The following is a 24,333-nucleotide window of genomic DNA, read 5'->3' on the forward strand; positions in this document are numbered from 1 at the left end:
CTTTGTCACTGGTCCAGATCTGCAATGTATTTCTGCATACAGAGACCTTGTTTTCCTTCACTCTGTTATGTTTTATCTGCTTCCTGAAGAGTAAATATCCCTCTGGCTTTTCTCTCTGCAGGGATTCAGATCTTGGCAGCAATGCCAGTTAGGCTGAGGAGCCTTCCTCAGCACAGCCAGAAACACTGATGGTCCTGCATGATAGGGGTTTTCCCTTAAATAATAACACCCTTTTTTGTTTTCTAAGTGCCTAAATTCTCTCTCTTTGGTTTCTTGTGTTTGAATACATAATTGGATAACTTCCAAGGTGGAGAGCTACTCACTAATTGTATATAAATTATTCACAACATCTTTCGTGCACTTGCATGGGATCAAGTTCCCATATCCCAGAGGCCAGTTCATGCATCCAGAGTCTGTTTACTTCCTTTGCTGTCGTAAGTGTAATTAAAAATTTTACACCATTCTGCATAAACAGATTTCAAAGCACCTTTTGCCACTCCTAGGAACAGAGGAAAATTCCCACCTGCTCTTCTTTACTCTGTCTTGTCTCCTGCTTGTTGATTTTTTTTTATATATATACATGCTGCAACTTGTTGGCCAGCACAAAGCCCCATTTCCTGGAGAAGAGGAATAAAAACAAAATGGAAGGCACATGAAAGGTAGTGCCAAAAAGGAAGAGCTGTCCGTGCAAACAATGTTGTCTCCATGGTGGGACCCTCAGCACTCCCAGGTTATCCTGGCTCTCAAGCTGCTGAAATCCCAGCTGGAGGCCCAGTGTGGCAGGACAGCCTTTCCCTGGGAGCCAGGTCCCCACCAGGCCTGGCTGGGTGAAGCTGCTGTGTTTCACAGGTGCCAAGAGCTGATATCTGGGGGAGTGCAGCAGGATAATCTCACTCCTGCACTAAGCCAGGTCTGCTACAGGTAGAATGTCACAGGTGGAGTGGCACTGCCCTGTCCTAGCCCTCTGCTGGCTGAATTTTCTCTGCACTTCTAGTTTATTCTAACAAGGGGGTTTTCTTTGCTAGCAGCACTCAGTGCGTTATCTCACTGGAGCCAGATGAGCTTTGTCTCTGAAACGGACGATTGGCAGCGTGAGACTATCCCAGCCAATGCAGTCTGTCTGTAAATGCTGTCCCCGTCACCCTGGACGTGCCGTGTGGCTCATGCCACCTCTGCCCGTGTATGCTCTGCACCCACTGCTGCCCAGCCCCTCACAGCCCCCCTGCCCTGCAGCAGCGCTGTCCCATCCTCCTGCAGCCCCCGTGGGACCCCACTGTGCCCCAGCCCTGCAGCCTGCCCTGCAGCTGCCTCATTGCCCAGAAATGTGGGGAGGTTTCATTCCTGAATGAAGCATTCCGAGCGTGTCTGGTGCCCCCCTCCTTGCCCTGGTTTCTCCACAGCTTTTCTCCTTCCTGCCCTTTGATGTGTGGCCCCTCCTCTGCTCCAGGGCACAAACTGCTTACCAGGTGGGGATGACTGAGATGACTGAGATCCCACCCCACAATTAGGTGCAATTTTAAGGTTATGCTTTTCCCCGAGCCCTTGCTCTGGAGTGGCTCAGAGCAGGCTGCTGCTGTGTGTTAAGGACAGGTGGGACATGGAGCAGGCTCTGGACTCAAGGAGTGTCAGCTCCTGCTGGCTCCTGACTTCTCAGCATCCTGGCTATGGCCACTCCTGCAGCAGGAGTTCCATGGTGTAGGGGGATAGAATATAAGAAAATAAAGATAGTGTAGAAAGTAATCTTACCCCTAAGGAGTTGCAGCTGGGCCAATTATCAGAGATTAGGAACAGGCCTGACTTTAACAGGCCACAGCTGTGACCAATGTGAAGAAGATGCTATAAAAAGAGTAGGGTGAGAAAAAGATGCTATAAAAAGAGTAGGCCTATTGAGTAGGGAATGGGCATTGGTTGCTTTGTGAAGAAGAAACAGTCAGTGCTCTCAGGAGTTGCCCATAAGAAACACCAAGGAGGTATCAAACTTTTGTGATAAGGAGATAATAGCATGGAACCCCTGCAATTAGATGACAACACCATGGAGCATGGCTGGGTGAGCACCTTGATGCTCTGGTGTGACTCTGGCTGCAGAGTGCCAGGAGCCAAAAGGGCAGTGCCCAGCCCAGTTATGGCCAGGCACTGTGGCAGATCATGGACTGTATGCTCCCCTGGGCCATTCACCCCCAGCTGGTGCTGCTGGCTCTGTGCTGGATGAGCCAGGCACAGCTCTGGTGGTTGTTGAGGTCCTAGGACACACTTTGGTTGTGCTGTTTCAGGGCACACCTTGGCTTCATGGCCCCAGAAGGGGACAGGACTGAGCTGTCTGTGGCTCCTGGAGTGGCATTTGGGCAGTGAGGAGCTCGTGTGTGTGCATGTGTGAGTAAGGCATGCAGGGCAGCATGTAAAAACACGTCTGGAGAGAGTAAGTCTCAGCAGAGATTAGATTAAAGTGTAATTAAACACAGAGAGCTTCCTGTCAATTACTCAATTCTTGTATAACTCTTGGGGATGGCTGCTCTGCTGTCAAAGACATTTGCTGGGCACCTGTTGGAAAAAGTGCCAGGTCAGCATCTTTCCTTGTAATAAGATTTAAGAGTCTAGAAGAAAACTGCTGAAAAGTCTTACAGCTCCTCAGACAAACCTGTGATGTGTCGTGCTGCTTCATGCTCCTTGTGTACTCACAGCAAATGACTGTGATGGGGACAAGGACATTGCAGTGGCCTGGAGGATCTCCAGGGCTCAAGTAGGAGGCTGAGGATGCTGCATGTCCCCCCCTTGGAGCATGGCCATGGCCGCTGCTGGACCAGAGGGCACAGGATGGGAGCTGCTGCTGTCCCCAGCCCCTCTCAAAGGCTGTGGCATTTCTCTCCTTCCCCTGCCATTTGCACCCAGGCCTAAGGCTTTAGTGAGTGGCTGCAAGGCAGAGAGCTCTGCAGCTGCAGGCAGTACCCAGACACGTGGGGTGCCTTTGTTTGCCTGGGTGAGCAGCCAAGTTGCAGCCCATCTCCAGCTTCGTACCAGCTGCAGATCCAAGGCAGCTGACTGGCCTGCCAAAAACCTAAACACGTCGAGGACCAGGGAGTGGCTTGTGCCAGGGCTGAATAATGATGATCCCAGCACACTTATAAAGAGAAGCAGAGAGCTCCCCACAGAGCTGGTCCTCTGCGGAGCATCCCTGTGCCTCACCCACCAAGGTATGTCTGAATTGGGAGATTCAAAATGGGAACTGTCTGTCTGCAGCTGGAGACAGACTGGGCTTTTCTTCTGAACTTGGGGAAAATGTTACTGCTGCTGCTGTGCAGGAGTTTCCAGCCAGGGAAGCAGAGCAGCCCAGTGCTGCAGGGTCTGTGCATGCCAACCTGCCCCAAGCAGAGCCCAAAGCATGTGGGCAGCATCCTGGCTCCAGCAACTGTTTGGATGTGAGCAGCACAGCTCCTGCTTCTGCTCTGCAGGAAAGCCTGTCCTTTCCCTCCTCACCCCATGCTTGTGGGGGTCTGTTCCTGTTGTATTTGGTGCTGATTTGAATCTGTACCAACTTCCCCACCTTGCAGTGCTGTGTAAATCCTGGCATACAAAGACCTCTCCAGAGGCAGCTCTCCCACCCTGTTGCAGTGTCAGGCAGCCCTGGCTTGCCTGGGGATGTCCCTCCTGCCATGCAGGTGTACAGAGCTCACATCCATGTCCCAGGGCCTCAGCTCTCTGCTGGCTCTGGAGTATGTTCCTTGTGCTCCACCATTTTAAAGCAAACATCCTGCATTTCCCCTTGCCTTGGCTTTGGACAAACAATGACACTCCTGTGGGTCCTTGGACATTTATCACCCTTGCACCTTGCTAGGTGTCAGATGTGGGTGATGAGTACAAGTGTTCTCACCAGGTATTGCCTGGCTTTTCATGGAGCTGCTGGGCACAGCCTGAGCACAGGCAGGGCTTAAGGCTGTTTTGGGACTTCTTTGGCACTCTTCTAATGATTCCTTCCTCCTTGCTGTGCCCCTGTGGTGCCCTGCTGCATGTCCTATCCCTCGTGCTGCATTTCACACAAAGCTCTGCTCCAGGGAGGCCCCAGCTCAGCTGTTTTCCTTCTGCCCAGGTGCATTTCCTGCCTGCATCCCAGTGCAGCCATGCTGGGCACGGCAGTGCGGCTCTCGGTTCTGCTCAGCCTCTTCAGCGTTGGGAAAGGCCAGATGTTTCATATGGGACCATGCCCAGATCCATCAGTTCAAGAAGAATTCGATATCAACAAGGTGAGAAAAGTTTTCTAAAAATCTCATAGGGTGCAGCTAGTGAAGCTAAGTGGGCATGGGACTGACAGCAATTGCCTGGTGCAGGGGTGGGTGGCAGCTCTGGTCACACCTTGTGCCAGTGTGGGTCCGCAGCTCTGCTCTCCCCCAGTCCCAACCACCGAGGGGCAAAAACTGTGCTGACAAAAACAGGCTGCTCTGCTTCAGCTCACTCAGGTTAAATACATCTCTTTAAACTTTCTTCTCTCAGTATTTGGGGAAATGGTACGAGATAGAGAAGCTGCCCTCGACTTTTGAGAAAGGAAGCTGCGTCCAGGCAAATTACTCATTGAAGGAGAACGGGAAGTTCAAGGTGGTCAACAAGGAGATGCTGTAAGTGTTTATGTTCCTCACTGTGGTAGTGGCACTCCTGTCACCTCTCTTGCTGTCCTCAGTGTTCATTTTTCTCTAAATTGCCAGTGGCTGGGGCTGAGGGTGCTGGGGGAGGCAGTCTGTGGTTGCAGTAGCTCTTCTGAGGGATATGGGGCTCTGGTTCCTGTGACCTGAGGATCATCAAGTCTCTGTCTCATCGTCCAAGGTGAGTGATAAGAAAATAGATCAAATGTACATGGTGACCACAGCATAAAATAGCCTGGATCTCCTCCCTGACAGGCTTGCCAGCCCCAGAGATGGCTGAGAAACTGGATGCCCTGGGTCCTGTTCTGGGGGGGGGTCATGGGGCTGGTTATGGGATGGCAGCTACCACCTTGTGCCCCTGCATGCTCAGAAGTGCCTGTGCCTTGTGCTCCTCTCTGCTCCAGAGTAAAGAGACACAAGGAAAAGGGGCAGGGAAGGTGAAGCAGATGAGTAGTTTTTACTTAAATATTTGTCAGCCTGTTTCTGGAGAATTTACCTTGCACAGGTAGTAACTGCTGTGCAAGGGGATCAGAAATCGTTGTCAGTTTAAATCAGTGGTGAAGTGAATGCTTTTCCCTTTTTTAGGGAATTAGGGTAGTTTGCAATTATCCTGAGTCCTCCTGGATTTTTACATGGACAGATGCAGGTGTTAATTAATCTGTTTCCATCACCAGCCTGTGCTGTTGTGGGCTGCTGCTGTGAGGGGCTGAATGGATGGGAGGGAGCGAGTTCAGTGCTGTCCCCTGTGTTCCTGGCATGGCATGGGCACTTTGTTCTGGCTCACAATAACAGCAGCACAGGAACACATCCCTTGTGTCTGGGGCAGAGCAGCATGCCTGCTGTTCACAGAGTGCCCAGCACTGTCTCAGCAGCTCCACTGCTCAGGCTGTGCCTGGCAAACAGCTGGACATTCATTTGTGCCTGCATTAATCTGTGTGAGATTCATCCAGTCATTGCTGTCACTACTGTAGCAGCTCAGGACCCTGAAATATCAGGGATATTTTGGTTGTGCATGGCTCCAGCATCAGCCCCTTGACCTCTGCTGCTGGCAGCATTCACTTCTGCCTCCTTGGCTGTTCCTGTTTTACAGGGAAGCGTGAAGCTTTCCTGCCTGATCATCAGAGGCAGCATCCAAGTCTTGAGGCATCTGTGCAAAAATGTTATGAGATGGGCAGCTCCAGTCTTAGGGCTTGCTGCCAGCAGGGCAGTGCTCTGCATGAGCAGCCAAAGAAACCCTGGCTCACCACACAGGTACAGATAATTTGCCTGAGGAGGAATGTGCAGTGACCTGGAAAAAGCACAGGTGATTAAACAGAAGTGAACATGTGCCTTCCACAACTACCAGGAGCTAAGCTGCTCCCTGGCACATCCAAGATCATGGATGGGATCCTCCCATCCTCCCATGCTGCATTCCTCCCACCCAGTGCAGAGCAGTCTTGCTCTCCTTCCCCTCTGTCATTGTCACCCTGGAACCAAAGGACATCCAGCTGACAGGGCTATTTGGAGAGAGACAGCCTGGGATGCTGGGGTGCTTTAACCTGAGAGGCCATCTACTCAGCTGCACCTGGCCCAGGACCTGCTGTGCCCCGAGTGCTGCTGAACACATCCTCAGGGCTGCTGGGGTTTACCAGTACCCATCTCAGCCACCTCTTGGCAGGTAGTTGTGTCAGGAGGGATGATTTAGTGGAAGTGAAAAAACGAGATCTCCCACTTTCCTGACTTTATTTCTCCCCTTTGTTGTTCTCCCCTTAGTGCCAATGGCAGAATCAATGAAGCTGAAGGAGAGCTCATGCACATGGATGTGAAGCAGCCGGCCAAGCTGGGCGTGCGCTTTAACTGGTGTAAGTGTGTGCTGGGAGGGCTCCTGGTGCCCAGGGCAGGGCTGTGCTCTGCCCATTGTGCCATGGCACCAGGGGGATGGGGGGGAGCTCCCCATGTGGCTGCAGCAAAGGGCTAAAATAGATGTTGTGACCAGCAGGCAGTGGTTTGGTGGCACTGATATGCCATTTACCACTCTCAGTGGTGAACTCTTCACCAGCTGGTCTCAAAGCAAGAGAGATCAGCAGCCTTGCCATCCCTCCAGGTCGTTCCACGGATGGGGACGGGGAGGTGGGGGAGGCAGCCCCACAGTGCTGCAAGAGCCAAGAATAAGCTTGTTTCTCTGCACACTATGGTACAGCTACTTGCCCACGCTGTCTCTACGTACAAGTGGCTTTTAATAACCATTAATTATATGGTTTTGTTCGCTTGTTCCTTCCCTTGTCACTCTAACACTCCACAGGGGCCTCCTGAGGTGCTGTGCCACATTGCACAGCACTTTGCTCTGTCTGCAGCAACACTGGAAAGTGAGCTGCGGTGTCCCCTTGGATCACGTTTTATTCTGCTCCCTGGCACCTTTTCTTTGGCAGTTTCATAGCTCTCTTTTGCAGAGGGGCTATTTGGAGAAATGGGTGGAGGAGGGCTAGTTGCAAAGGCAGTACAATGACTGTTCCATGAGCACAGCCAGACTGGATTCTGTGCTGCTACTGCACCACCACAGCCATTTCACCTGCAGCATGTGCAGCCCCAGCTGCCTTCACTGCGTGTGAGCCCCAGAGAGCAGCTCTGAGCTCAGCTCAGAGTTTGGTTTGTGTTCCTCCTGTCACCCGTGTCAGCTCCTAGCACTACAGCTTCTTCCTGGCAGCCAGCACCCCCACACTGGTGAGGCTGGGCTGGCTTTCATCAGCCCAGGAGAGCTGTTCAGGTCATAGCGTTAACTTTCCAGAAAGACCTTCACAGTTAGGGCTTTGTGCCTTTCCCAAGTTCTTCTGGGCAGAACAAGGAGTCCTGGTAGGCTTTTATAAATTATAGCTGCCTGTACTGACCACAAGTGTGCAGCAGCCAAAGTGGGAACAGTCCCAGGAGCTGTGGCTGGGGTGCAGCAGAGCTGTCCAGAGCTGGTTACACACGGCAATCACGGTGCCCTCCTCTCTCCTAGTCATGCCTGCTGCCCCTTACTGGGTCATCTCCACTGACTATGAAAATTACTCCCTGGTTTACTCCTGCACTAACATCCTCTGGCTCTTCCACATGGACTATGCCTGGATTCTGTCAAGAGCTCCTGACATGCACCCAGAAACCGTGGAGAACCTGAAGGGTGTTCTCCAGTCCTACAAGATCGACACCGATAAAATGATCCCCACTGACCAGGCCAACTGCCCTGCTGAGATGTAACTCCTGGCATGCAGTGACACAGCACCAGAACAGAGATAAACTTTGTTGCTTGCTTTATTATCCATTAGAATTTGTCTGTGTACCTGAGAATTTTAATAGCAGTAGGTTCCTCTTTGCTAACAGTAGTTTGCCAACCCAGATGTACTCCTTGCTGCCATTCCCTATATTGCTCTTCCCCCTCTTTTTGTCTTTCTCTGACTTTTGTAGCATAACTGACTGAGTCAGTGCTAATGGGTGAAAGAAAGAAACCCTGCAGTGCAGACCTGACACTCTGCTGCTGCTGTGAGTCCTCCAGGCTGTGAAAGGGAAAGGGTATGAGTTGTGATGTGCAAGTATTAGTCCTGGGGAAAAATCGTTCATCACACAGCCCCAAGTTCATTTCCAAATTTTGTCTTGATGCTTCTGGGCCTGCCAGGAATCTACAGTGTCTGAGCTACACTGGGCACTGCCTTAGCAGCAGCAACATCCAGACATGGTGGGTCAGTCCTGCAGCCTGAGGCAGGGGGAATTGAAAGCTTTCCAGAGCAGGGCTGTAGGCATTTGTAAGTTAGCAGACCTCCTTGCCAGAAATCAGATCTTGCCCTTTGTATTTTAAATCTAAAAATATCCAGAGATTCAGCATCACTCCATCCCTAATGTCTATATGTGTCCTTCTCTTGCCTCTAATGAGGCTGGTCCTGCCCTCCCAAGGGGCCAGCTCTGACTGTACTTGTAAGCAGACATAAAGCGATGGGGCTGCTCCCTTGTTCTGTCTTCCAGAGGCTTTCCCCTGAACAGCAGGAGACAGCAGGCTCTGCCTGACATCCTGCCACTGCTGCTGCACGTGCTGAGTACCTGCTGGTGCTGCATCTGCCCTGGCAGGTGTTCAGCAGGCACCACGACAACTCTGCTTGGATAGCATTCATGCAACTCATTAAAAATGATATAAAAATACCTGCTTCAGGCCTTTTGTACCCTCCCAGCTGCACAGCTTTTGCCAGCAGGCTGGGGGGCTCAGTGTGTGGGGCCTGCTCCTCCTCTGGGGCTGCAGCACCACCACAGCAGGGCTGCAGTGAACATGACAATCACAGCTGAAGGGAAATGGTTTGTTCCAGGAGCCTGGAGCTCTCTCCAGCTCTCCAGGGTTGGATGTATGGGCACCTCCCATTGTCTGAGTCCTGCCAGCAAATTTGTGTTGTGGCTTTGGCTGACAGTGACCCCCATCTCCTGCTGCTTTTACTGACATGTAGAAATAATGACACGGATGTAGAATGCTGTAAATCTGCAGGAAGCATTCTACATTATTTTGGTGGGATGGTGGTGTGGGTGTGCTGCAGAGCACTTTCTTGCCCTGGGAGAGCTACAGGAGCTGAGCAGGAAGCCAGTATGTCACTAATCTTTACCAGTCAGAGGAGGCCAGGATGGGAGGGACCAGAAACAACTGCCATGTTGAAGTCATTATCCCTTTAAACTTTCAAATCCTAATGCCACAGTTCCTGTGACATAGAATTAAACACTCCACCCAATTTTTCAGGCTATAAGGATGATGGACATGCCAGGATACAAACAACTGCTCAGTTATTCCCAAGTGTGTCAGATTCTGGATGTAATCATTTCATCACTGCTTCGTCAGGTTCCTATTTTCCTTCTCACATGGATGGTGCTGCTGTAGCCCTCAGTCTGTGTGAAGCAAGCCCATGGCACGGTGACTGTGCAGGCACTGAGCCCTAGGGGTGGGAACCTGCAGTTCCATGGGCAGGGCAAGCGCTGCCCAGCACTGGATCTGGCTGGGAATGGGATCTCCAGGTGTGGCAGAGAAATGGGAATGTTTCACTCACAGACAAGCCCCTGCCATGCCTGGGCCCTCTGGAGACTGCACTGGCTCCTTCATTGTGCTACAGACACTGTGACAAACCTGGGCTGCTCTGGCAAACATGGTGTGCTGGGGGCATCACAGCCCAGCTGCAGCCTGCCCTGCCACTGCCAGCTGGTGTCCCCAGCACAACAGCACACATGGGACACCCTGCAAACCCTCGGATGTGGGTGGCAGTGCCAAACAGGCACCAGCCCCACACAGTCCCAAGAGCTCTGTGGATGTGCAGACGCCCCCAGGGCAGCACACGCCAGACCTCTGTGTCCGTGTGTCCTCATCAAAGGAGGTATGGATCTGAACAGGAGATGCCAAGAAGATGGAGCCAGGCTCTTCTCAGTAGCACCAACCACTAGGATGAGAGGCAATAGGCAGCAAGTGATGCACAGGAGATTTCACCTGAACATGAGGAAGAACTACTTTACTGTGCAGGTAATGGAGCACTAGAACAGATTGCCCAGAGAGGCTGTGAAGTTTCTGTCACTGGACACATTCAAGAACAATCTGGACACAATCCTGTGCAATGTGACCCCTTCTGACCTGACCAGTTCTGTGATTCTGTGTCTGGTCCCTGCATCTCTGTCCCTGTGTCCCCCAGTGTCACTGTATCCCCGTGTCCGTGTATCTGTGTCCGTGTCCCTGCCGTGTCCATGTGTCCCTCTATCCCCGTGTCCGTGTGTCCCTTTATCCCTGTGTCCGTGTCCGTGCCGTGTCCGTGTGTCCCTCTATCCCTGTGTCCCTGCCGTGTCCATGTGTCCCTCTATCCCCGTGTCCGTGTGTCCCTTTATCCCTGTGTCCGTGTCCGTGCCGTGTCCGTGTGTCCCTCTATCCTCGTGTCCGTGTGTCCCTCTATCCCTGTGTCCCTGCCGTGTCCGTGTGTCCCTCTATCCCTGTGTCCGTGCGTCCCTCGATCCCCGTGTCCGCGCTCCCCGCGCACGCAGAGCGCCCCCTCGCGGTCGCGCCGGCGCACGGCGGCAGGGGGCGCTGTCGGTCCGCCGGCCGCCAGGGGGCGCAGGCACGCGGGCTGAGGCGCTGGCGCGGGGCGGGCCCGGCCGGGGCGGTGGCGGCGGCGGCGGAACCGGGCGGGCGGCGCGGCCATGGAGGAGCCGTCGGTACCGGACGCCTCGGCGACGCGGCGGGGGCCCATCAAGGGCATCCTGAAGAAGAGCGGCAGCAAGGCTACGTCAGGAGGGGCCGTGGGGGCGCGACAGCCCAGCCAGGCCTGCGAGGAGGACGAGCAAGGGTGAGGCCCCGGTGGTGGTGGGCGGCGGCGGGTCCCCGCAGGGCCTCCCTCGGCCGTCCTGCTCCTTCGAGGGGCCCGCCGGGCGGGATCAGCCGTGCGGCGTCCCCAGCCGGGGCTGCTGCTGTGCCCCGTGCCCGGGGGATGCTGCACGGGTGGGGCGGGGGTCCGTGCCGTGCCCCCCGTGCGGCGGCGGGCCCGGAGCTCGGCTCCGCTCGGCGGTGCGGATCCGGCAGTGGCAGCTCCCGCCGGGGCCAGAGCTGCGCTGGGAGCCCGGGGATGCCGCGATCCGGCAGTGGCAGCTCCCGCCGGGGCCAGAGCTGCGCTGGGAGCCCGGAGATGCCGGGTGTGCACCTGAGCGGAGGCGGGGAGCACTGTTCGCATGTCGCCGTGGCTTCCGCCGAGAAGTGGATGTCACCTGCTGAGTGTGGCAGCTCACAAAGGGTTTTACCGATGCTACGAGGATAGTTCGCAGTTTGGGAAATGCGCTTGATTTATTCTCAGCCTTCTCATAGGCAGCTCATTTCTTTTAATCAAAAGCATGTCTCTGGAGAGGGGACCTCTCCTGGGCTGAAACATCATCAAGATGTATTCTCGGTTGGGCAGGAGCCATCCGTGAAAATCTTACACTTGAGAATGTGCACAGCCTTGTGGTTTGTTATTTGAATGACATTAAAGTCTTGGTTTAATTGTAACATGCCTATTTAGTCCAGATATGCCAGAAGTGGTCTTCAGCTGGCCAGCACCTGTCCTTGCTGGTTAAGAATCCTACACTTTTCCTGACGCTCCCAGTATATGCTGCCTGCCGTTGCTCTGATTCTCCATCAAGTTATGATGAGCAAGGTTTGACCTGAACTCAGTGTTTACAAATTGGCTTTGGACAGTTTTCTTTTTTCGGCACCTTTTTCAGTATTGCAAGGAGCGAAGTAATGATAAAATAAAATGGTCGTGCTGGTCAGTTTTTTTATTATTATGGTAGTACTCCTTTCATCTTTGCCTAGTTAAGTCATGAACGTAGTCTAAAGTCAGCAAGGTAAGAAAGAAGAGCTTTTGGGTTGCAGTGTTGCTTGTGTTAGCTGCTCCTGCTTTCCAGAGAAAAATTTCAACTGAATGAATGAGATGATGTTTCTGAAACAGGTGAGTGTAAGTAGCAATATGTTACACAAATGTGATTTTTTCTTTTCCTTTTCTTCACTTCTGATATGTAGCTTGATGTGTGTAGCACCACACCAGACATAAATTACAACTGGCTGTTGGTAGCCTGTGTTTAATTTTCTGCAGTTTCTTTTGTACCATGTTGAAAAATGAGTAGAAGTTGGAATATGAACTGATAAGTGTATGGTATATTGGTTATTGCACACAGTAATTTCTTGGGAAGCAGGGGGCTAGAGTCCAGCTTCTATTTCCTGTTTACCAATGTGAGCCAATAAAGTCAGATAAATTCTGAAATTGCCTTGCAAGTTGAAAGATATTGGCTAAACCTGGCAGGCTGCATTAGAAAATTTCCTGGAAAGATCAGTGCAGGGTATATAAAGCTGGTTTCTGTGCAGGTATTATTTTTGGATGGCAATGTCTCAATATATCAGTGTTTTTTCTGATTTCAGCTAAACAATTTTGGTTTTAGAAGAATGATAAGTAGTACAGTTGTGATTTTCCTTTGCGATTGAAGATTAGTTAATAAATTCAGGTATCTGTTTTCTTAATTCTTCTGCTTATTTCTAATATTGACATTCAGGTCTGAAGATCTTTAAAAATATCTGTAGATGAAAGAGCTCATTGTGTCAGCCGTCATCTTTTAAAGCACGATGTTCAGAGCTCTCATGTACTTGCATCATTACTGACCTTGTGCTGCTGTCAGTGATGGTAACATTGTTTGGAAAATTTCCTTAATGAAAATGTGATGCAAGAATGAAGCTTGAGAAAGTGGGACACCACTGGAACTACATCCTAAGAGATGGTGGTTTAATGGCAGATGTGTTCTTGGATACACACTGGGGTACAGTATTTTATTCCTTCAGACCACTGTAAGAGCCCGTGAGTGAGCAGGTGTGATATTTTACAAAGGAATTGTGGAAGTGTGTGTGTGCACAAGCAGCTGTGTGGAAGAGGTGAGTCTGCTATGGCAGGAGCAAGGGAGGTGTGAGAGGCGTTCCTTGGCTGTTACTGCTGCTGAAACTTCTTGCCTGTCCTGTGTGATGTCAGATGAAGTTATTGTATATTTTTAAAGCTGTGAGAACATACAAATGACCACTTATGAGATTTTTTCAAATCTCATTTTCCTAAGGAAGATTAGATTTCCTATTTCTGCATCTGAAGAAGGGTGTCAGGATGCATTTTTCTGTGATGGTCCTAAGCCATGTCATTAGTGTTGTGCTGTGCAGACATGCCTAAGCATGCAAAGTTGGAAACAAACAGGGGAGGTGTGGGTTTTCAGAGCACTTAGTCATTCTCCTGTGAGGGCTTTTTACAAGCAGGGGTAAAATTACATGTTTGTCTCTTTGCCACTAATGGCATTTTTCCCCCTAGGTGAACTTCAGGTTGTGCTTTGGGAGGTGTTCCACAGCCAAGGCTTTTAGTGTTGGAATCTGAGTTTGAAAAAATAAGTGTGAAAAACTAAGCCACTAAAAAGTTGTTCAGTCTTTTATTCATGACTCACTGACTTGCTCAGTGTGGGCTGTCTGATTTCCAGCACAGTGCATGCCAAAGGAATTGTTCCAAGATTGCCAGTATTATTATTAGGTGGAGTTGGGAGCCTGGGCTATAAACCTTGATGTGCTCTGGGCAAGTGAACCCAAGGCATGGGAAGGGAATGTCTCCATCTGTTGTATTTCCTTGTCAGCTGAGCTCTGTCTCTTTACTGCAGCTGTGTACCCTGTGTACCATTGTCTAAGTGCTCTGGCTGGTAAAATTCCTCACTGTGCAACACAGGGAGCATCTTGTGTTGGTCATGGAAGAACTTTAGGCTGTGTTAAACTGGGTAAGCTGGGGATTTTTCGACGCCTAAGCAGACAGTTTTGAATGAGTGGCGTTCCTGGAGCGGAGCTCCTGCTTTGTCATCACGAAGCTCATGACTCCCCGGCCTGCCAGAGCCGCGATCTGACTCACGTGTTGTCCGCTTATGCTGCAGCCCTTGTGTTTGCACAAAATGATTCAATGGTCCTGAAGCCTCAAACATGAGACCTTGGCACTGGCTGTTGTGTGCTGGGGGGATTAAGATCATTCAGTTTGTATTAATTTCTGGAGTGTAAGCCTGTGGCATGTAGGATTCAGCATCAACCCCCACATCTGTTTATTTCTCTTTAGTTTTTTCCCCCACATTATATTATGCAGTGATCTTGTAAATGTATAATGTAGTTTGTGCTTGGAACTTTATCAAGTTTGTTTTACAGATCTTATTCTGCCTTAGAGCACTTGTGTTATTGAGATTGAATATATCTTTCAAATCTGTTATTGGATTGGTCTGTGTTTGAACAAGAGCAGTTAAGTGGGAGTCTTCCAGCCAACTGCCCCCTCCCACCTCGCCAAAAACCCAAACAACAACCACCCTAAACCAAACAAAAACACCCACAAAACTCACAAAGTCCTGTAATGTTTGCTTCCTTAACTAATAATTTACAACAAGAATATAATAATTAGTCAAATTTTTGTATTATTCTGAAATTAAATTTATTGGCTTAATCTAAGGGAAAGACCACCTTATATGAAATTTGCAATAACCTTTTTAGAGAAAATGTGGAACATGGTGGTTTGTGTTGATTAAACAGTTTTTGTGGCTTTTAGATCAGTGGAGGGATGGCTCTTTCTCTGGCCACAAGGCAATTGCTTTTCTTGTGGCTTATGTATTTTGTCAGTGAGCAGTCAGTGTGGGTGGGATTTAGTTTCTTCAAATATACATAAAATGGTACATTTTCTGGTTGACTAAGAAAATTCTAGATAATGTAGCATCACTGGTACCTGTCTGTATAAAATGTGAAACTCCCTCGGCTTAATTATAGCAGTGAATCACTTGGCTTATTATCCCAATTTAGGATGACAAAAGCACTATTAATAATCAGCTTGTTCTGTGCTGCTTATTTCACTGCAGGAGGGGATTTGTTGGTTTCTATTGTTTATGTAACAGTTTTGCTAATAATCATTCCAGTTTCTTCAGCAGAGGTGAACTGAAAGATATTGGGTTCTGTTGAAGTCTTGTGTGTTGTAATAGGGAGAAGAGTTCTCTTTTTGCAAGTTACTGTAAAATCAAGCAGTCCACAAGATAGTAATTGAACAAGACCAGGAGTCTCTGAATTATATGAATAAGAATATGTTTATAGATAATTGAGTTTGTTTAGGGAAATTGTGACTTGTTAGGGAAATTAAATTGCACTGATAATTTGCTATGACCTAAGTATGTACAGAGCACTATTTAATAGTCATACTTTGAACATGTCTGTGTGTCATAACAATATTTTTTGTGCTTAGTATGTAGTAGAGAACAGATGTTGTTTTAAAAATTCCTTCTGTGGTAAAGCAGAACAAATTGTTTTAGAATAGAAGAAAATTCAGTTTTCTTTTCTTATTTCAGTAAAAAGTCCCAGAAGTGGGATGAAATGAACATCATTGCTACGTACCACCCTGCAGGCAAAGATTATGGCTTGATGAAAATTGATGAGCCAAGTACTCCTTACCACAGGTATGCTTGTTAAAGTGTGGGTCTGCGTGCTGCCAGGTGGAACTGTGGGTTTAGAGCAAAATTTACTTTGTGGATGTTTTAGTATTACTGTGCAGGCCTGCTGGGTGTATGCAACATACTCAGATCTACAAAGCTTCTAAATAAGGAGGACAGTCTGAAAGGACAAAGTATGAAGGACAAAGTTTAGAAGGTTTGTTCTAGCAGGCTTTAGCCTTTGAATGGAATAAATAAGTCTGACTTCTATTGATTTTATTTTTTTTTCAGTACTAGAATATAATGCCATATCAATATTTAAAGTTGATTTGGAAAGCTTTTAAAGCATTAAAGGAGTCTTTTAATTGAGTGTTTTAACTTGACTGTTTTCTTGAGCAAACTACAAAGTGGAGCAAATTACTAAAAGAGGCTGCTTTTTGTTTGCCCTCCAAGCATGACAGGAGAAGATGATGAGGATCCAGTGAGTGATTCAGAATGCGAGCCCTTAAGAGCAGATGTGTTGAGTAAAAAGTAAGTATTGTAATAATACAAACTGACTAGATGTGAAGAAACTGTGCTCTTTCCTGGGGTAGATTTTTTTTTATGGAACGCTGTTGCTGGTTTCCCTAGAAGCTGCATTTTTGCTATTGTCAAATTAAGTGGTTATCAGTGTTTGATAGTGCTACTGGTAATTCAAACCTCTTGCACATTGTTACTACATACAAATATGGCAAAAATAATGAACAAAACTGTTTGTATGTCATGTATTTTAAATAGTGAAAAACTTGCTGTTTCAGCATTTTGTATTGCATGATTTATGTAGACTGGCAGCTGCAGCTGAAGGTAGAGGACCCAAGATTATAGCAAGGCAAGAGGAAAGCAGTGAGGAGGAGGATGAGGATGAAGAATTAACACCTGAAGAACGGGGTAGGCATAAGTTGTTTTCTTTCTTTTGTTTAGACTCTTTTCCTACAAATAGTTTCAGGTTTTCTGTGAGAAATATTTGCAAAGTAGAAGTACTATCAGAAAAATGTTGTGATTTGAAAATAGAGATAAATAGTGTTTGAACAAATATGCTGCTTGTCTCTGGTTGGAATGCTTTGTTTGGGATCTACATATAAACAGGAATTTGCTGTTGTTGGCTGCCTCCTTGTAGACAAGCTTAAGGTATGGGAGTTCCTGCTAAGACACCTCAAATAAGAAGTTCTCGTTTGGGGCTGAAGGAATAGTTCTTAAATTGAACATATTTCAGGTAGATGTAATTCAGTGAGTGCAACTACAAATAAAATGCTGCTAATTGCTTGCAAATGTACAGATGATATTTCTGTTGTTCTCAAAGCAACTGGTAGATGGATGCAGTAGGAAGTCTACAGTTATTCCAAAGCAAATAGCATCTTTAACAGAGATATTGTTTCATGTTAACTTGCACTACAACGTTTTCAGAGAACAGTGAAACAACAATACTTCTAAGGTTTCAGGCTTGTATTATCTAGCTGGTGCTTCTCAAATTTCCTGGCCTTAACTTTGAGTGTGAAACCTTGCTATACTAAAGGAAGGAAAATAACAAAGAGTTGGGGCTGGTAGTAAGCAAAATTTACTTGAATTATAATGCATTACTGCTGGATATGCTGATGTTTAATATATGGAGCAGAGCTGGCTTCAGGCCATGGGGAAAGTGGAAAATATTTTCTTCTACATGTGGTAAATATATCTGTCATCCTGACCTTTGGTGGCTAGCCAGGAGTCAAGCCACACATCTGCAAAAGTTCATCTTCTATCCCAGCAGTATGTCTCAATTTGTCCTTGAGTTTACTTAGAAACAAGGCTTGTGAAACTTTAGAGTTTTGTGTATTTCTACCAGATGCTTCTCGTAGTTCAGACTTGCTCTTAGTTGCAAACAGGTTCTTATAAAAGTGCTTCTGAGATTCCAATTACTATCCTTTTTGTAATTCAGACTCATTTTAAAAGAACACTCCGCTGCTTGAAGACAATAATTTTTATTCAGTGAGTTCCTCTTTGAAGAAGATATGTTAATTTTTTTTAAGGGAAGGAACAACGATTTCCATTTGTTTGCCCACAGAGAAAAAGAAACAGTTTGAAATGAAGAGAAAAATGCACTACAATGAAGGAAGAAACATCAAACTGGCAAGGCAGCTCATTGCAAAAGAACTACATGGTGAAGAAGAGGAAGATGATGAGGATGAAGAGATGCGTGATGCTGCAGATGTAGAAACAATGAATACAGAAGCTACCGAACATGGTGAGCCACTGGTTAGTTAAAAAGCACCTTGAGCTGTTGGGAAATGAATATACTCAGGTGTGAGATGACTGGAAGGAGTACAGTATGTATCTAACACTCCATGAGTAAGGTTGCACTCTATCTTGATAGGTAGATTTGTAGCATGGAACAAAAACTCAGTGTTGATAAACAACATGTAGGCTTGTGTTTGTTGTGGCATAAGAGAAATCAAACATTTCCGCTTCTTACCATTTTCCCAACGTAGCTGACTTTGGGTAGTGAAGTTGCCAGCATCCTTTTTAAATGAGGAGCTGTCTTGTACTGAAACTTTAATGGCCACATGGTAGAGCCTGGCTTTTTGTTGTGGGTCATTTCCTATTCTGCTCCAAATCCATCCTGTAGCCAGCAATGGAAGATTACCATCCATGTTTCCTCCCTGTTGAGAGGACTGTATTTATCTTCCTGAGGAAAAACACTGTAATGTAAAACTGCTGTTAGGTTTTCAATACAGATTTGTCCTTGAGCAGAAATGCTCATTGCTGTAATATGGGATAAGACTCTCAACTTTGCTTTTAGTGCAGCTACTGGAAGAAGGTCTGGGATGTTTGAAGAAGTGGGAACTGTTGCTGGAACCTGTTTCAGGGCTGTCTCTTCATAGGAAACTCATAAAGCTGTAGAGGCTGACACCTTCTCTTTCATCTTTAAACTTCTCTCAGGGTGAAAAGTCTTAGACTTTTGTGGTGATATTCTGGTGAATAATTACAGGTCACTCCCCACCTCTTTATGTAACAGCACTTTGAATAAATTTTTGGCATAAACAAACCACACATCTGTTGCTCATGAGACTGGTGGCAGTGAAGTCTGTAAGCCTTGTTCATCTGTGGTAGGCAAAGCTATGAGATATTAGCATGGTCTGCAGACTTGGGAAGATGCTGCATGGGTTTAACTTGGTTCACATCTGCTTTTCACAATCATGTGAACTAGGAATTCGTCTAAAATTCATTTAAATCCCACGCAATAAAAAGGAGATTTGCAAAGCTGCGTGTTTAAGTTCTGTGGATTACACTTTTTCGTCCTGTTATTTACTACAAGAGGACTAATTCCTTCACAATTGCTCTGAAAGGGTCATTAGCAATGTGTCTGAGACCCATTACTGGAGTGACTATCCAGTAACTGAACATAGGCCTTATAATGGCTATTTACTAGAACTTCACTCTCCAGGGGAAAGGAGGGCTGCAGCAGCCAACCGTATGAGCCTTCTGCATGGCCTGAAGCTGCCATCTCTCTGCACTCTGCTGTAAAACAGAGGCAACTCCGCTCCCCAGCTGCATTCGCCACTGGAAAGAAGGCAGACCTTTGCAGCATTTTTCCATCTCTATTGTTGAAGTCCATTCCACCTTCCTCATAACCAGCTTCAGAGCCACAACTGGTAATTATCAATTTTAGACTGCTCATGGCTAATAGATTCCATAAATGTAACTGTCTGCCAGTGTAGCAACCTCTTAACTAACTGGTTCACCTCCACATCATAGTATATAGAAAAGCTTCCCATTAAGCTGATGTAGTTCCCAGTTCTTCACTTTTCTATCATTCTGCTTAAACCTTCATGTTTTGTTATCTCCTAATCTCTATATCAGCTATCACAGCCTTTAATCCCTGTCCTTGATCAGTTCTTCTGAGGTTAAGTACTGATCTCACTTTTGTAGCAGGTGGTGAATTGAATGCCCTCAGATGGATTATAAGACAGGTTTGGGCAAAGGATGATGGGATATGAACAAAAATGTTAATAAACCAGTCTTCTGTCACTGCCCACATTTTAAGAAATTCCTACATTGAGATGTGAAATGTTCAGCACACAGCTGTGTTAATGTCAAAGTTTTACTGAAATAACTTTTTTGAGATTGCATTATTTATTGCTCTCATCTGTATTTTGAGGGTACAGAAGAATCTCCTTATTAATAAATTTTAATGGGATCTACAGAAGGTTTCTCAAATAGATGGATTTAACACTTGCTACTTCAGGTTCTTGGTCACTGTACTTTTGGTCATGCTGTGCTTTTGGTTACATTAAGCACTTGAGTATTTAAAAATTAGGCTATTTCCTTTGCAGAAGGAAATCAAAATCCTATTAGTATTCATGTTCCTGAGAACAGTATATGGAAAGATTATTCACCTGGATAACTTTCAAAGAGCCTTTGACTTGAAATTTTATTTTAAAGTGCTTTTGTCTAGAGCAGAAAAGGGAGGGTTTCCTTGCTCTTGTACTGGGTGATACAGGAGGTGATTTTTGCAATGGCTCATTTTGGCATCATTCTGTTAAACTGACTAAAAGCACTGATGCTTGCTTTTAACTTCAATGAAAATATCCTGGGTTTTCTGCATGTTATATTGTAGCTGTATTTTTATAAATTCTTCCATTTGACTTGAGTTCTTGGGAAGTCGTGAAGATGATGAGATGATGTGGCTGCCACTCAGCTGTTATGCCAGTCAGTCTATGTGAGTGACAGCTGCCATGCAGGGTCCTTTTATTCCAATGGAGTAACATGACTTCTGTAGTAGTGACGACTGTTGCAAGTAAAGATGTGACATAAGAGGCATTTCTTAGTGCTCTGTTGTGACTCTGGGGTTTCACTGGCTCCTGGGATGTTTTTCAGCCAATTTTAGAATCTCTTCTCACTTGGAATTTTTTCTATCCGTCCTTACAGATTTTGTGCTTCTCTTACCTGATGTTTCTTTCTACCCTCTAATTCTGTCTGGTTTGTATTTGAGTCAAACTAACAGTACACTTCTAATCTCTACACTCTGCTTTCAAAGAATGGGCTAAAGACTTAGGACAGGTGTAAGGAGGCTCCTGTCAGATACCACCAGGTCCATTAATACAAGTTGCACTTCTTGGTTACAGACTGAGATTTCTTGCTGATTGAAATGAAGATGGCCAGTCCAGTCAGTGATGGTGAGAACTCTTTGTATATTTTTGCTCCCGTCTCCATTGTGGCTACCAGGTGTTTTAAATGGATGGATCATTCCTTTCTTGCCTCAAGTTGCCATGTGTATGGATTCCAGCAGCCAAGCTCTTTTGTGGAAAACAAAGTATAAGTTGTAATGGACTGCATATAGCAGGGGGATTGGAGCTGGATGACCTATAAGGTTCCTTCTAACCAAAACCAGTCTATGATTCTACATTTGCTTGCTTCAGCATTTCACCTTCTCTGGCTACTTGCTATTTATGACTCCATGGATAACATAAATAGACTTTGCCAGCAGAAGTGACCTTTGTTTCTTTCCACAAAAAAATTCCCTTTAGAAATTCTTTTGGAAATCACTGAAGGAAATATTCCTGATGTAGGTAAATTTAAGCATGATGACTTCAGTTCATACCTGTCTTCTGCTACACAAAAGTAGCAGAAGGGTGTTGTCTGTAGCAGTTCAATTGACAAGCAGTAAGACTATTGTTCTCTTTCTCTGGTTCATTTAGCTGCATTGCTCTGCTAACCCTGCTCAGATGGCACCCAGCAGCTGAGCTGTCACTGACTGGGTGTGCTCTTTGGCCTTTGGTAGATACAGAATATGTTGTGTTTTCTTAACCAGGACAAGTATCACCCTAAAGATGAATTGAGTGAGAATGCTGGGAGCACACAGCAATCAGCTCTGCTGGTTAACTGTTCTGTTTAACATGCTTGTTAAACTGCATGTTACCAAATCTAACTCATGCCCAAGCCTAACTGGCTTTTTAAAAAGAATATTATCATTTTGATGAGGTACTCTTTGATCAGCACTGAGGAGGAGTTTCCTCTGATTTATTGCAGTGCTTTTGCTGAAAAGCATGAGTTAACAACTTCCTGAAAACACACGACTGTACTCCTTCATGTATAAACTTGGGGGTTTTTTATTTCAAGTACCCCATCTAGAGCTGAAATTTGACCTGGGAAGTACTATATTTGTTGGTGTTTCAGGAATCTCATGTGTTAGTTCTAAACACCTGAGTTAAATCCTCCCAGTTCCAGGGGGCTGAGCACTCAGTGCTTAGTGTGCTCAACAGTGGTGTTGGCCCTCTCTTTAGAGCATGAGGGTCAAATAACTGTTTTAGATGTTTCTGCACTCTCCAACCAAAAGCTTATACATTGCTAAGATGGGTTATCTTTGGAGAAGTAAAGATGGTTTCAGGAGGATATTTGTGTATGTCATGAAAATATTCAATGGATGTGAAGAATTATCTATTTTTTATAATCTTTCTTATGCAGCACATGTTACTCGTGACCAGCTGGAAAGTGGAGCACACAGCATAGAAGAAATCTGTCCAGAACTGTAACTGCTTGTCAAAGACACAAATATAAACATCGCTTCATGATTTTTGCAATTAAGGCTCTTAAATGTTAAGAAGCATATCAGTTACAATGTTGTATTGCCAAGAATGTTAATTTTAGACTTGTCCATTAGGCAGAAAACACTGTCTAATTGATTTATTCTTGTGCCTAGTATTTCATGGAGAATACTGCTTCATAATTTGTTCAACCAGAATGGCATTCCCTGTATGTATAGCGCTGATTATCTTGCGTGATGTACTGTTGCTCTTGCTTTGAAACACTCACTATCTTTTGGTTTTACACTATTTATTTGAGAGTGTTCTAGGTGTGGTGTCTCATATGGAAAGTTTTGGGATTCAAGAGCCAAACGGTACAGCGTATATCAGATTGTCATGTAAGCTATTTATCAGACGTGTTAAGCAGTTTAAAAAGGGATTATTCAAGTCCTACAACTTTTTTTTTGTAAAGTGTTGAGCTGTTAATCTAGATTTCAGTACGTTTTTGCCTGCACTTTCCCAGTCTTTAGAACAAGAGCTGTGTTATTTCTTAAGAGCGGTGTTTGCAATCGGTTGTTAGTTTCTGACTAAAGCAGTACTAACATCTAGTGGAGGGAGTGTTTTTACACTGGAAACAGCTAACTTGAACTTTGCATTTAACTGTCATAACCTCTTCCATCAGGACTGGTTGTTTTGTGGAGCTCTCTCTGGCTTATTGTGAGAACGTGCAAGTTCCCTCCAGCTTTTCTCTTAAAATCACATCCACTGTTACTCTTCTGGCTCTTGTTTCAAACGTTTGGTTCTTTCCAGTTGCATGAACAGTTTTTGTGCTGTTAGCACCTGAGGAAAAACACCCAGCCACGAGGATACACATCAGGACTGAAGATGTGCTGAGCTTAGGCTCTGGCTGTTCTTTATTAAAGATAACTGCTGTTGATCTACTCTTTTGGGGTTGGCAACTTCCATACTGAAAACCACTGGTCTAAATCTTCCTGTGTCCATTGCAACTTACAGCAACTGATTTTGTAAAATGAAGGCTTTTTGGAAGCTAGAAGGAAAACTGCCTAATTCCAATACTTGTTTACGGTGTGGTTGTATAGCTGTAAAGAGGGATTCTGCGCCTCCAAATTGCTGTAAAAACTTCCCACTGGGTGGAATTTGACTGGTGAATGTTCCAGTATTCAGAGTAGTTCCTGGGTTTTATTACACAAACAAAGTACACACTTAAGCTTTAGCTTGGTTATGAAATACAGTGTATATCTTAATTTTGATCTGAATTTGATATGTTGCAAAAATCCATATAATTATATGGATCTATTTTAAAATGTCTTTTTCTCCACTGTATATGTGAAGTTTGAATAAAGGAATGAAAGTTATTTTACAGTTACATGCATTCTCAAGTGTGAGCTTTCCTGGAGTCCCAGAGAAATTGAGAGTGAATAAGGCAATAGGATGCTCTCCTTTGAAAGATTTTTACAGACATGATTCATTAGACTGGATTCAGCTGCCAAAGATACCTGTGAGTTGTGCTAACTGTGTTTTGTAGTGTGCCTTTCCCAACAATCTCCTCTCCTTAGTAGGTAACAGGGTAGTCAGTTTTGGGTTAGTTAATCTTTTAACTTCTTGAATTGAGATTAATAGGGTCTTTTCACAAGAAGGAGTTGAACTGGTGATTCTGGCCAGTGTGGTAATGCTAGTTTTTCAACATGCAGAGTGCTATTTCTTCTTGTATCAAATGTGGTCACTTGCATAGAGTAAACAGGGGCAAAGGGTAAGCATTTAGATACTTCTGACTCGTCAAGTCACTTACTGTAGCTTTCAATTTGGCTCCTAAGAATAGGATTTCAAAACTTTAGGTTTGTACCTTTTATAAACCAGCTTGCAGTGTTAAGAGTGTTGGCCTGCGTGCACTGAGCTCTATTTCAGGCTGAGCAGCTGCTGGCCTGGCCTGCCCCAGCTGGGCACTGAACTCCTGCTGAGAGCGTGGCCGTGCTCAGCAAAGCCGTGTGGCTGTCAGACTGAGCATGGACACGGTTAGCAGTGTGTGCAGGTGAGAGCAGTGTGCTCTGTGAACTGTGGAACAGATCACTTGTACTTTGTGCTAAGTACCAGGGGTACTTCACACCTGCAATTAAGGTAGCTCTTACCCAAGCTAATGTCCTGCCCTCCTTAAGCCCCCACTTTCTTGTGTCCAAGGCCATTTGGTGCTCAGCAGGGCT

At 46.1% G+C, this 24,333-nt stretch overlaps 2 protein-coding genes across 3 annotated transcripts; both read left to right on the plus strand.

Moving 5' to 3' along the window:
* Positions 1-3,058: 3,058 nt before the first annotated feature.
* APOD (apolipoprotein D) lies at positions 3,059-8,774 on the plus strand. The gene is made up of 5 exons (XM_066556572.1): positions 3,059-3,188; positions 4,082-4,235; positions 4,483-4,604; positions 6,381-6,469; positions 7,606-8,774. The coding sequence occupies exons 2-5, from the start codon at positions 4,113-4,115 to the stop codon at positions 7,839-7,841; spliced, it is 570 nt and encodes a 189-aa protein (XP_066412669.1). The 5' UTR covers positions 3,059-3,188; positions 4,082-4,112; the 3' UTR covers positions 7,842-8,774.
* A 1,974-nt stretch (positions 8,775-10,748) lies between these two features.
* PPP1R2 (protein phosphatase 1 regulatory inhibitor subunit 2) lies at positions 10,749-23,501 on the plus strand. Of its 2 annotated transcripts, XM_066556322.1 has the most exons (7): positions 10,751-10,933; positions 15,495-15,602; positions 16,029-16,106; positions 16,399-16,502; positions 17,656-17,835; positions 20,717-20,767; positions 22,056-23,501. In XM_066556322.1, exons 1-6 carry the CDS (start codon positions 10,788-10,790, stop codon positions 20,719-20,721), a joined length of 621 nt encoding a protein of 206 aa, XP_066412419.1. In that variant the 5' UTR covers positions 10,751-10,787; the 3' UTR covers positions 20,722-20,767; positions 22,056-23,501. The 2 variants fall into 2 exon arrangements, with proteins under 2 accessions (XP_066412418.1, XP_066412419.1); XM_066556321.1 differs by lacking the exon at positions 20,717-20,767 and having other exon boundaries at positions 10,749-10,933.
* Positions 23,502-24,333: the final 832 nt, after the last annotated feature.

Source organism: Molothrus aeneus, chromosome 10 (genome assembly GCF_037042795.1).
Source record: "Molothrus aeneus isolate 106 chromosome 10, BPBGC_Maene_1.0, whole genome shotgun sequence".
Taxonomy (NCBI): domain Eukaryota; kingdom Metazoa; phylum Chordata; class Aves; order Passeriformes; family Icteridae; genus Molothrus; species Molothrus aeneus.

Excerpts from the sequence above, each read along its gene's own strand:
- APOD (XM_066556572.1), top strand. The coding sequence starts at position 4,113 with ATGCTGGGCACGGCAGTGCGGCTCTCGGTTCTGCTCAGCCTCTTCAGC. Across the intron at positions 4,605-6,380 it reads GTGGTCAACAAGGAGATGCT|TGCCAATGGCAGAATCAATG; the intron begins GTAAGTGTTTAT and ends TTCTCCCCTTAG. Across the intron at positions 6,470-7,605 it reads GGGCGTGCGCTTTAACTGGT|TCATGCCTGCTGCCCCTTAC; the intron begins GTAAGTGTGTGC and ends CCTCTCTCCTAG.
- PPP1R2 (XM_066556321.1), top strand. The coding sequence starts at position 10,788 with ATGGAGGAGCCGTCGGTACCGGACGCCTCGGCGACGCGGCGGGGGCCC. Across the intron at positions 15,603-16,028 it reads CCAAGTACTCCTTACCACAG|CATGACAGGAGAAGATGATG; the intron begins GTATGCTTGTTA and ends TTGCCCTCCAAG. Across the intron at positions 16,503-17,655 it reads ATTAACACCTGAAGAACGGG|AGAAAAAGAAACAGTTTGAA; the intron begins GTAGGCATAAGT and ends GTTTGCCCACAG.